Below are 11673 nucleotides of genomic sequence, written 5' to 3' on the forward strand. Positions count from 1 at the left end.
CACAGCTCGTCATGAGACCCTTTGTGTTGCACGCAGAAGGTCATAGTTCAAGGATGGGCTGCTGGGGGTTCGCAGGGGTTCGGGAGAACCTCTAGCTAAGATTCTGTGCGGTTCGGAGAACCCCCAAATCCCACTCCTGGCTGGCCCCGCCCACTCCGCCCCACCCTTCCCAGGTGTCCCCATGCGGCCCGTTTTGGATGCATGTAAGTGCAGGGTGCACGTGGAGGCTTGGGGAAGGCAAAAAACGGGCCTACCAGAAGTCCAGAGGGCCTCCAGAACCTGGGGAGGCCATTTTCACCCTCCTGGAGGCTTGAGGAAAGCCTCCGGAGTCCGGGGAGGGCAAAAGCGCCCTCCCCCACCATGGTGCAGGAAGCCTACTAGGCCACGCCCACCATGGCCACGTCCACCCAGCAACCGGGCAGAGATCCCCTTGCTAATATTTTTGAAGTCCACCCCTGTCATAGTTCATCTTTGATATCTTTGGTTTGGGATGGAAAAACTTTAGCAGAGCTGCTTCTGCTCTACCGTGGAGGGACCCGTCTTCTCCAATCTGGAAGATTCCAAATATGATAGGCTACAATTCAAATCTTTTCCATTCAAGAACTTTAGGAATGCAGTGGCTCGTGTCATTAGGACTCCAGGTTGGAGGCTAGCAAGACCCAAGTGGTGGGGCTGAGTTCCCGTTACTCGCTCCAGCTTCTTGACGGGGACATGAAAGAAGCCCCCAAGAGTTTTCCCCGGCAACGATGATGTCACCAGCTAATCTTTTCAACTTATATGGTGACTCCAACATGAATGGGACAGGATTCAAGACCCGGAGTCCAATACATCTAATGGGATGGTATGAGGGAAAGACCATGGGAGACTGGGCAAAGAAAGGCTGCTAAGTATGCAGTCAGATAAGAGCAGGGGTGAAATGCTCCCAGATTGGACTGGATCACCCGATCCGGTAGCGATCTTGGCCGGTGATCCGACAATCTGGTAGCGATGGCGGAGCAAAGCTCTGCCCACCCGCCCAGGTGTCATTACTTCCTGGTGTGTTTTTTACCTTCTGCGCATGCACAGAAAGTTTTGCACATGCGCAGAAGGTCTGCACATGCATGTGATGCGTATGCACGAGCAAAGACAGCACGCATGCACGCTTCCGAACCGGTAAGGAAGGTAAGTAGATTTAACCCCTGGATAAGAGACAGCATAGCCTGTAGTTAGATAGTGGGCAGGGCAAGAGGCTCAGAAGAGACCTTCCCTAATTTCTCAGGCTGTAAAAGAGCGGGGGAAGAATTGTACTTTCAGACTTGCAAGAGTCTGTCATTGTAACTTTACAATAAAGTGGAGTTAGTTCATCTGGTTGTGCTTCCTATCTGATTTAACCTGTGAGGCCCACATTTGTACTTTCAGACTTCAGAATCAGAACCGTAGAATCACAGAATCAAGAGGTGGACGGCTCTTCCAGCTCTTGATTCTTGCAATTCAGGCTCTTCTTGCAATTCAAGGCTCTAACTTGAACTAAAACTGTAAAACCCCAACCGATTCAAACATTAAAAAATAATAATAATAACAGAAACTGGCGCTGAATCGAACTTCATTCTGGATCAGTTGAAGTTTCCGGCTAGTCTTCAAGGACAGCGGCATCGTAGAGAGCGCATTGCAGTAATCCTGACGAGAGGTGACCAAAGCATGAGTGACTGTGAACAAGGCCTCATTGTGTAGCCATCACAACCCTTGAAGGGTGAAACAAGCAGAGTAAGGTCACGAGGCTCCCTGTCTCTGCTTTGTTGAAATAGGCCGCACGTTGAGGCACCCGTTTCACCGAGGGATCCTTCTTCACCCATGCAGGACCTTGTTCAATCCCATCTCTCTGGTGGGAAGGATCTCATGCTTTGTAGTGGAAGATCCCAAGATAAACAACCTTGAACTAATGACAAAAGCGTCCTTGGGAACGCCCAGCTGTAACCTCAAAGCTTGTTGGTGCAAACATTATTTCCTTTAATAACATTTAATGCCTTTTATGTAATTGGTACTGAATTAGGTTAAGCTGCGGAAGGACAGCTGAGTTCTCAGCCCTGGGATACAGCAGAACTGAGTTAAATGCTAGTGAGGCTGGCACTGGTCTGGGTGGAAAAATGAGCAAGCTGGAAAGAAAAGCTCTTAAAGGGGAAGAAAGGGGGTGGGCGAACTGCCCCTTCGATCCCTGTTCTTCCTCTGCTGGAAATTTGGCCTAAGGCCACTACCTCAAATGAAAATAAATGTCCTTCCCAAGCATGATCGCTTTGAATTTTCACGAGGATTTCTAAGAGGAATGGAGGAACATCGCAGGAATTTCTGGAAGTCGATGCTTTAGAACCAAAATATATCTGAGTGAGGATTAACAGAACAGTATAACAAGAGTCAGAAGGGACCTTGGAGGTCTTCTAGTCCAGCACAAATAGGGGACTATATACCATCTTCCGGACAAGTGGTTGTCCAGACTCTTCTTAAAAGCCTCCAGATGGAGCATTCACAATTTCTGGAGGCAAGTCATTCCAATGATTAATTGTTCCCACCGTCAGGAAATTTCTCCTTAGTTCTAGGTTGCTTCTCTCCTTGATGAATTTCCACCCGTTGCTTCTTGTCCTGCCCTCAGGTGCTTTGGAGAATAGCTTGACTCCCTCTTCTTTGCGGCAACCCCTGAGATATTGGAAGACTGCTATCATGTCTCCCCTAGTCCTTCTTTTCACTAGACTAGGCATACCTAATTCCTGCAACCATTCTTCATATGATTTAGCCTCCAGTCCCCTAATCCTTTTATTGTTCTTCTCTGCACTCTTTTTAGAGTCTCTCGCTCACAATCTTAGTGTGTAACCATAAAGAGGTTGCTTCCCCCCCACCCCCAGATATGGTCAGCTGTTGTGGGTTGCCTGAATCCTTCTCAGTTTGAGAACTGTTTTATACGAACAGGGGAAGTGAATTTGCTGCCGTTCCTGATCTGTGATCATCAGGTTGCCAACGAGAAGACGAAGAGCCCTTTAAAATAGGCCAAGTCAGGAAACAGATGTTACAAGGATTACTGTGGTTGGTCACACAGTTAGCCAGATGTTGTTGTGGCCCGCCGGTGGCCAGCAGAGCTGGCAGCAGAGTCAGACAGTGAGGAGGTTGGAACATGGGCCAGTCCTGGGGGCTGGGGAAAGCTTGGACGAGGGCTATGGGAGGGGCCAATCACTTCCAAGGTGTGGTTTACTCCCAAGTTGACCATGCTTTCTGAGTTGTTCTTGTCTTCTGGCAGCTCTGCGCATGCACACACTGGGAACAGGCTCCAGCTATTCCTCTGCCTCGCTGCTGTCTAGCTCCCTCTCTGCCTCCGATGCAGAGCCCCCATCCAAGCTTTCCCCAGCCCCCAGGACTGGACCAAGTTCCTCCCCAACCTCCTCACTGTCCGACTCTGCTGCCAGCTCTGCTGGCCACCGGCGGGCCACAACAAGTACTGGCTTTTCACCAGTTAGTGCCAATATGATGTATCTAAATAAATTTGTACTTTGAGAAACAGGAATGCCTCAGAGTTCAATTCACGATGGATGCATTACTTGGAACCTGACACTAAGCCAGTACTAATTCTTTCCACCTGTCCTTACAGGGTTGATGTTGCCAATCACCTTGAGAAGGTCCTTCAGCAAGGGAGAGACCTGCTTTCCGGCTATGAGAACAAGCTGGCTATCGAAGACACAATTCCCGAGGATTTACATGCTCTGGACCACAAGAGGGAAGAATTGCTGGTGAGTGACCATTCTGAGCGAGGGGGATTCGTGTTTCAAATACAGGAAGGATAAATCTGACTTGTCTGTATGAATGAAAGGTGGGTGGGCTTAGCTCCCTTTCTCAGAAATGACAGAAGCTGAATGTGGAATGAAGTCTTCTTCATGCTGGTGTCCTTCAACTCCAAAGATCAACGTGGCCTTCTGAGATTATAGGTGTTGTAGCCCGGCCCGGTTGGAAGGCTGCAAGATGGGGCAGGCTTGTCCAGTTGTGTGTCCTTGTGTGCATGTACATAGAGATACGTATTGCAAAGGCCCTACAAATGAATCTCCTAGATCAGTCAGCATTTGGCTGCTGATACTCCGCTGGGCACCCTTCATTTGGCTGAAATGTGGCACGAAAGAATATCCATGTACCAGAAGATGTTTTCAAGTTTCTTAGCTTCGTGCGACTCCTAGGCACGTATCTTAATTTATTATTTGATCAATCAAGATAATCCTATTTCACTGCTGGAATGGCCTGGGAATAGCCGATTAACTCAATTAAAAATCTACAGAGCCGACTAAAGAAACTTGTTAGTCAGAAGCGACCCAGCAATAAAACCCAGTTAATAGAAGCCATCCTTCAATCTTGGTTTCACATTAGAACAGCTAGGTTCTAAAAAAGACTTGGTTCACTCCATGGGAAGACGTTGTAAGGCTGTAATTCATGCTAAATTTTACCCAACTAAGGATTAACTGACATGGTGATAATTTTTGTATATCTCGTTTTTTCTACGTGTTTCACTTTTCTTCTTTATACTGTAACTGCTATTCTAATAGCAAATCCTTCCTAAAAGCTATTGCATGACATTATTGATTAAATTATCTTTCCATTGATATATAATTTTATGGTTCTACTCCAAAATAAAAAAGTGATGTTATTAGCTAGTTTTAGAAAATACACTTTTCCCAAAAGGTTTCCACAATTTTGGCCACTACTATATAAAGGAGCCTCTGTTAATGAAGGCAAATATATGTCTCCCAGGATAATGTTGCAGCATCCAATCTGACTTAGTCACCAGGCCCAAAGGATTATTTTCCCAAAAGGTTTCCACAATTTTAGCCACTACTGTATTCATGTTTATAAAACATGTACTTTCCTTGTGATGTTTTGGTTTGCTGTGGCCTGGAGGTGAAATGCTCCTGGTTCGGACCGAATCGCCCGATCCGGTAGCGGTGAAGGCGGGTGGTTTGGAGAACCGGTAGCAAAAATCCCTGCCCCTCCCCCCCCATACCCAGCTGAGCCACACAATCATCTGAGGCTTTTTTTTTTTACTTTTAAAAGCATTTTTTCTACAACCTCTTTGGCCGAAAAAATGCTTTTAAAAGTAAAAAAAAAAAGCCTTTGATGATCGCGCGGCTCAGCTGGGATCTCAAAGGCTTTTTAAAGCATTTTTTCTACAATCTTTTCAGAGGTTGTAGAAAAAATGCTTTTAAAAGCCTCTGAGGATCCCAGCTGATTTGCCTGATCGGCAGAGGCTTTTTTTCTTTTAAATGCCTCTGACGATCCAAGCTGAGTTGCTTGATCGGAAAAAGCCTCTGACAATCAGGCAACTCAGCTGGGATCGTCAGAGCCTTTTGAAAGCATTTTTTTACAACCTCCTCGCCGAAGAGGTTGTAGAAAAAATGGTTTTAAAAGTAAAAAAAAAAAAATTGGCCACGCCCACCCAGTCACATTACCCCCCAAGCCACGCCCATAGAACCGGTAGTAACAAATTTTAGATTTCACCACTGCTGTGGCCCCTTCACTATTTATTTCTCTTGAGTGTAGTTTTCGGGAAGCCATAGAAGAGAGAAAACCCTCGAGTGAAACCGTGTTGTACACTCCACAGTAAGAGATTGTTAAGAATCTTCATCCTAAAAAGTTTGCTAAGAACCATCCTCCTGTTCCTCCCAGGCACTGAATTCTGAAGTCCAGGTCCAGCAGCTGCTGAATGAGGCCCAACAAGACTTGGAGAAGGCCAAGAGATGTTCCAGTACCTTGGCGAGCCAGTTCCAAGAACACTGCCCAGATATTGAACGTCAGGAGGCTGAATTCCACAAGCTCAACCAGCGGTTTAGCAATCTCAACAAGCAGTTGGATTACAGGTCAGGAGGTGGTCATCATGAAGGACTGGGGGAAATGAGGGCATGGACTAACAAACTGGCAGGAGAAAGTTTTGGCATTCTTCTGGTTCCCAGCAAAAAATATCAATTTTGTGGAAATGGATTAACTTAATGACTATGACAGGGATCTGCAACCTTAAACACTCAAAGAGCCATTGGGACCCGTTTCCCACAGAAAAGAAAACATTGGGAGCCACAAAACTCTTCCCGTGCCTGACTATTTCCTGAGCAGCCACAAAACTAGTATATGTAGTTTAATTAAACGTTCTGTTTTCTTCTGAAACTTTTCTTTTCTTGGATTTATCCATGGTTGGCCTACCAGGGGTTGAAAAGCTCAATAAATTGTGTGCCGGCGGCTGTCACACATTGGCGGTTGTGACGCATATTTTGAGTGACAGGGAATCACAGCAGACATGTGAAAGAGCCACATGTGGCTCCAGAGCTGCAGGTTGCTGACCCCTGGACTATGACATTCACTCAAAACCACTGCAAAAAAAAAAAAAAAAGGATCCGGATATATATGGCCTTAACTTACGTCTGTAATGATTTTGATTGTAATTCCGGGCTCAATTCTGTATGTAAGTTGAGAACTATTTGTACCGCTTTCTAGATCCCAAGTCCTGCAGAAAGCAAAATCGGCCTACTCCAACTATCGTGCTGGCCATGATGAACTAAAACGTTATTTTGAAAACATCCCCAACTATGAGCCTCAAGAAAACGATCACCTTTCTCAGGTGGAAACCAAGTTGAAGAAACAACAGGTAATCAGATAATTGGGGGGAAACTGCAAAGATTATGCAGCACAACTCTATGCAGTCTATTGCTTTTTTTTTTTTAAAGCTATTTCTGTGCCTCACATAGCTCTTACAAGCTCCCTTCCAACTCTGTCTATTCTATTTCTATTCTATTTCTACTGGTATTCCTATTCTATTCCTAACTCTATTCCTATTCCCAATTCTATTCCAATTCCTATTCCTATTCTTACTCCTATTCCATTCCATTCCATTTTTCTATTCTTGGGCTCCAGCTAACAAAGGTTAGAAGCAATTCCTAAATTTTTCAGTCCAGGGTTCTCTAATTACTTCCTGGAGAGGCCAGGAATTGAATTCTGGATCTTCTACTGCCAAGCCACATGTTCTTCTGTTGCATGATGGCCCAAAGCTAGTTATGGGTCCTAAGAGAGGAAGCTTAAGCAACAACTGTTGAAAGGAAGCATGTTCATATATCTATATTAATTACGTGTGGTCAAGTTGATGTCAACTCTTGGTGACCAATAGATTTTCTTCAGGGGAGAGAATCTGTCCCAACCTGGTCCTTCAGGTTTTCCAATGGTGCACCCATCACTGCTGTTGGGTGTCCTCTACTTTTCTTGTTTATATATCCGTATAGCATGAGTTAAAAGCTTGGCTGAATTAGCAGCATTTTTCTAAAGCTAAAGGATCTAATGCAGGGGTGAAATGCTACTGGTTTGGGCTGGTTCACCCGAACCGGTAGTAAAAGATGCTACTGGTTCGCCGAACTGGTAGTAAAAAAAGTAAAAAAGAAAAAAGTTCCAAAGATCAGCTGAGTGACACGCGATTGTCGGAACTTTTTTTTTTTTTTACTTTTTAAAGCATTTTTAAAAATGCTTTAACAAATAGTTAAAAAATGCTTAAAAAGTAAAAAAAAAAAAATTTCCGACGATCGAGCGTCGGAACCTTTTAAAAAACTTTTTAAAAGCATTTTTAACTACCGGTTCTCTGGAACTGTTCTACTTACCTTCCCAAGCCCTTTTTTGGTGTGTACTGCGCATGTGCGCACAGCATGTGTTTGGTGCGCATGGGCAGCCAGCAAACCGGTAGTAGTAAACTGGTTCAGATTTCACCACTGATCTAATGTCCACAGAAGTGGAAAGAAGGAGAGATGGAGAGTTTCAAGCTCCACTCACTGTGGACCAAGGTTCCATCCATCATTAGCTGTCCCAGCCTGCCATTAACTTTTCCCATAAATCATGGGCCCTTGGTAGACAAGGAACACCCCTTCCCTGCTCCCATTCAAAGTAAGATGGTGCCGTCCACCTCCTGGCTCTTTAAAATCGATACACCTTTGTTTGCTTTGTCAGAAACTTTTGGAAGAAATTGCAAGCAAGGATAAAGAAGTCCAGAAGGTCTCTGCAGAAGCTCAGCAGTATCAACAGGCAGTGAAGGTAAGGAGTGGCATAGAGCAGGGGTCGGCAACCTGCGGCTCCGGAGCCACATGCGGCTCTTTGGGCCCTCTTCCATGGCTCCCTGTCACCCTGTCGCAGCAGTGGCATGGTCGGACCCTAAGTGCGGGAGCAAAGCGCCGCTGCACTTGCCTTTGTGCGGCAACGGCATTCCACTTGGTACATTTGCTGTTGCCACCAGCAAAGACTGCTGGGAGAGAATGGCGGGTGTGGATCTTGCGGGGTGGGAGCCATCCCCCAAGCCTGGCCTTCCTCCTCCTTTGTCGGCGGGGCCAAGAGAAAGAAGGGGGCAGCATGGGGAAGTGCTCCCCTGCCCTGCCAAACACAACAGCCCAGCGGGAGATGGCCTGGCAGAAGTGCCCCCATTGGTGAGTTGCACGGCGGAGAGGTGCGGTCTGGCTCTCGTGGCGGAATGCGCCGCTTTCTGTTTCCTGTGCCTTCCCCAATCTCAGCCCTTTCAGCAAGAGCTATATTTCTGTTTGCTTTCGTTTCCCTGGGCAGCGATGGCTGGGGCCGTGGGGCATGTGATTGGGTGGAAGTGAGTGACATCAAGTTGGCCACGCCCCCCCAGGTTTTGTGTCTCCCAGTGTTTTGTTTTCTGTGGGAAACGGGCCCAAGTGGCTCTTTAATGTGTTTAAGGTTGCCGACCCCTGGCATGGAGGAAGGACCAAAAAAACTACACCCCTTTGCAGAATTGCACTTCGTAGGTACCTCCAGCATCGTCTGGATGTTACGCCCTCTCTCCTCTTCCTAGGACTATGAACTAGAAGCGGAAAAGCTGAGGTCCATCTTGGATCTGGAAAGTGGCCGTAATGGTTTCCTGAACAAGAGACCAAGATTCCAATCCACAGCCGTTAGAGTGAAAGAAGAGGTATGTTTAACAAGATTGTACCAAAGGTGCAGAGCAAGCTACGCTTGGGGTAGGACCCCTGGCCAATAACTGGGGAAAAGAGAATCTGAAGTCTAGGATGGGGAAGCTGACTGGATGAGACTTTGGGCCAGCCCCTTTCTCTCAGCCCAATCCACCTCATTGGGTTGTTGTTATGGGGAAAATAGGAAGCAGAGTGCTAGGTACATTCAACACCTTGAGTTGACTGGCTAGGTTCCTTGCAATTTTAATGATAATAATATATGAGGACCTGCAAATAGAGCCGCAGTGGCGCAGTGGTTAGAGTGCTGTACTGCAGGCTACTTCTGCTGTCTGCCGGCTGCCTGCAGTTTGGCAGTTCGAATCTCACCAGGCTCGAGGTTGACTCAGCCTTCCATCCTTCCGAGGTGGGCAAAATGAGGACCCAGATTGTGGGGGGCAATAGGCTGACTCTGTAAACCGCTAAGAGGGAGCTGTGAAGCGGTATATAAGTCTAAGTGCTAAAAAAAAAAGGCAAGATAGGATCAACAGGCACCTTGGGTGCAATCCCAAAACATCTGGCACATCCTTTGGAACACTATTGGCATTGGGGAAAAAAAAGATCACCGGTCAATTGCAAAAGGCAGCTTTACTTGGAACAGCTTACAACTTGCAACATCTTTTAACACCATCAAACCACATCTGCCTCTCCCAGGTCCTTGGGAAGGACTCGATAGGTGGAACAAAAATGCCAAATGCAGCCTAAACATCTGGCTGATTGTGTTGTCCAAGTCCCAGTAACCCTGGCAGTTTGCAAATTGTTAAAAACACATTTAAAAGCAAGATGTCAAGAGGGCAGGTGGTAATGGGAGCGACATGGCGTTCCCATGTAACATCCCTCCTGCGTGAGCTGTACTGGCTCCCGGTGGTCTTCCGGGTGCGCTTCAAGGTTTTGGTCACCACCTTTAAAGCGCTCCATGGCTTAGGACCTGGGTACTTGCGGGACCACCTACTACTACCAATAGCCTCCCACCGGCCGGTACGCTCTCATAGCGGGTGCTGTCGGCCAAACAATGTCGACTGGCGGCCCCCAGGGGGAGAGCCTTCTCTGTGGGGGCACCTACTATCTGGAAAGAGCTCCCCCCAGAGATACGGAGGATCCCGGATCTGCGCACCTTCCGCCGCGCTCTTAAGACCTTTTTATTCCACCAGGCGGGCCTGGCCTAACTTTCTCCCTCTTTTTAAATAATTTTTTAATATTTTTTAATATTTTTAATATTCAAAGTTTAATTTGTTTTAAATTGCTTGGGGTTTTTTAATCTGTCTGGGCCAAACTATTTAATTTGATTTTATTTCTGCTTTTTAAATTTTGTATGTATGTGTTTTATTGTTGGCTGTTCACCGTCCTGAGTCCTTCGGGAGTAGGGCGGTATATAAATCAAATAAAAGTAAAGTAAAGTAAAGGGCTGAGGTAACAAGCCTCAAAAAATGTATTCTTCCAGTTGATCCCACCATCCTCAAAATGAACCCATGTTCCATTTGCAGGAAGCTCTCCTGGCTGCCAGATTCACTGAGATCAACGCCATCAATAGGCAAAGGTTGCAGAACCTGGAGTTCGCTCAGACCTTGTTGAAACAGGTAAATTGAAGAAACTCTTTTCTACTAGTTCTTGCCCAGAAAAATGCCCCAACTTTTATGGATAGAACCCAACTCCTACAGGTGCTTCATGGATGGCTACCTACAGATAAATTTTTAATAAAACTGGAGTATATGAGGAAACTTAATATGAGGAAGCACCTGAAGGCAGGACAAGAAGCAATCGATGGAAAGTAATCTAGGAGAGAACCAATCTAGAACTAAAGAGAAATGTTCTGACAGTGAAGCTAGAACAATTAATCAGTGGAACGACTTGCCTCTAGAAGTTATGGGTGTTCCAACACTGGAGGTTTTTAAGAAAAGATTGGACAATGCTTTGTCTGATATCTATAAAGTCTCCTGCTTGAGCAGGTGGGTTGGGATAGAAGACCTCCAAGGTGCTTCCAACTCTTATTAGTGTGATATAATAATACCCATGGACTCTACAGAGTCATCCCAGGAAATTTAGTTTGCCATAATAAATTATGATATGGTGGGTTCTTCAGTGGCAGAAGTTGTAGATTGGTCATAAAAGGGAAGTTCACCCTTAACTTTTGTAGTCATTGTTGGGTAGTTGCAGGGAAGAAAACTATCCAGTGCAATGAAAGCCTGGGGTGGGGGGGGAGGGGAGAGGAGAGGATAAGGCTGCTTTTACAATTTAGGAGATGCTCCTGTATTTTTCAAAGCACCTCCTTTGAATGTTTAGCGCAGCCCTGCAGAGAAATAAACAACAACAACAACAAATCTTCTTCCCCCCCCCCCAAGAAGTGTCACAGGTAAATAGCTTTTGAGGACTTCACAACTGCTCCTTGTTAAAAAAAAAATAAAAAATGCTAGGCAGTTAGAGAAATGCATCACTGTCAAATGTTGTGTTCCAGCAAGTGATTTCAGTGAAAGAATAAGCATTAACAAGCTAGGGGCACAATTAGGAAATAGGTCTGAGATAATACTTTGACGATGACATACAGAGATACTGGAGTGGACTTTAACACATTCACTTTGCTCAAAGGATCTCAAACCTCCAATATGACTTCTCAGGTCCAGGGAAATGATAGGAACGATAGGATATGCCAGCAAGGTAGTTTTAAAAAGAGTAAGTGTGTTGCAGTATA

The 11673-nt window shown here is 45.8% G+C and overlaps 1 protein-coding gene across 1 annotated transcript in view; it reads left to right on the plus strand.

The window, feature by feature from the left end:
• PPL (periplakin) overlaps positions 1-11673 on the plus strand; it is an 83517-nt gene that overhangs the window by 67232 nt on the left and 4612 nt on the right. Inside the window, exons 16-21 of the mRNA XM_060692969.2 lie at positions 3611-3749; positions 5668-5858; positions 6487-6637; positions 7978-8061; positions 8834-8950; positions 10472-10564. Of these exons, the coding sequence (XP_060548952.2) occupies positions 3611-3749; positions 5668-5858; positions 6487-6637; positions 7978-8061; positions 8834-8950; positions 10472-10564 (775 nt within the window). The remainder of the gene's footprint in view (positions 1-3610; positions 3750-5667; positions 5859-6486; positions 6638-7977; positions 8062-8833; positions 8951-10471; positions 10565-11673) is intronic.

This window comes from Pantherophis guttatus, chromosome 14 (genome assembly GCF_059756535.1).
Source record: "Pantherophis guttatus breed Tessera chromosome 14, ASM5975653v1, whole genome shotgun sequence".
NCBI lineage: Eukaryota > Metazoa > Chordata > Lepidosauria > Squamata > Colubridae > Pantherophis > Pantherophis guttatus.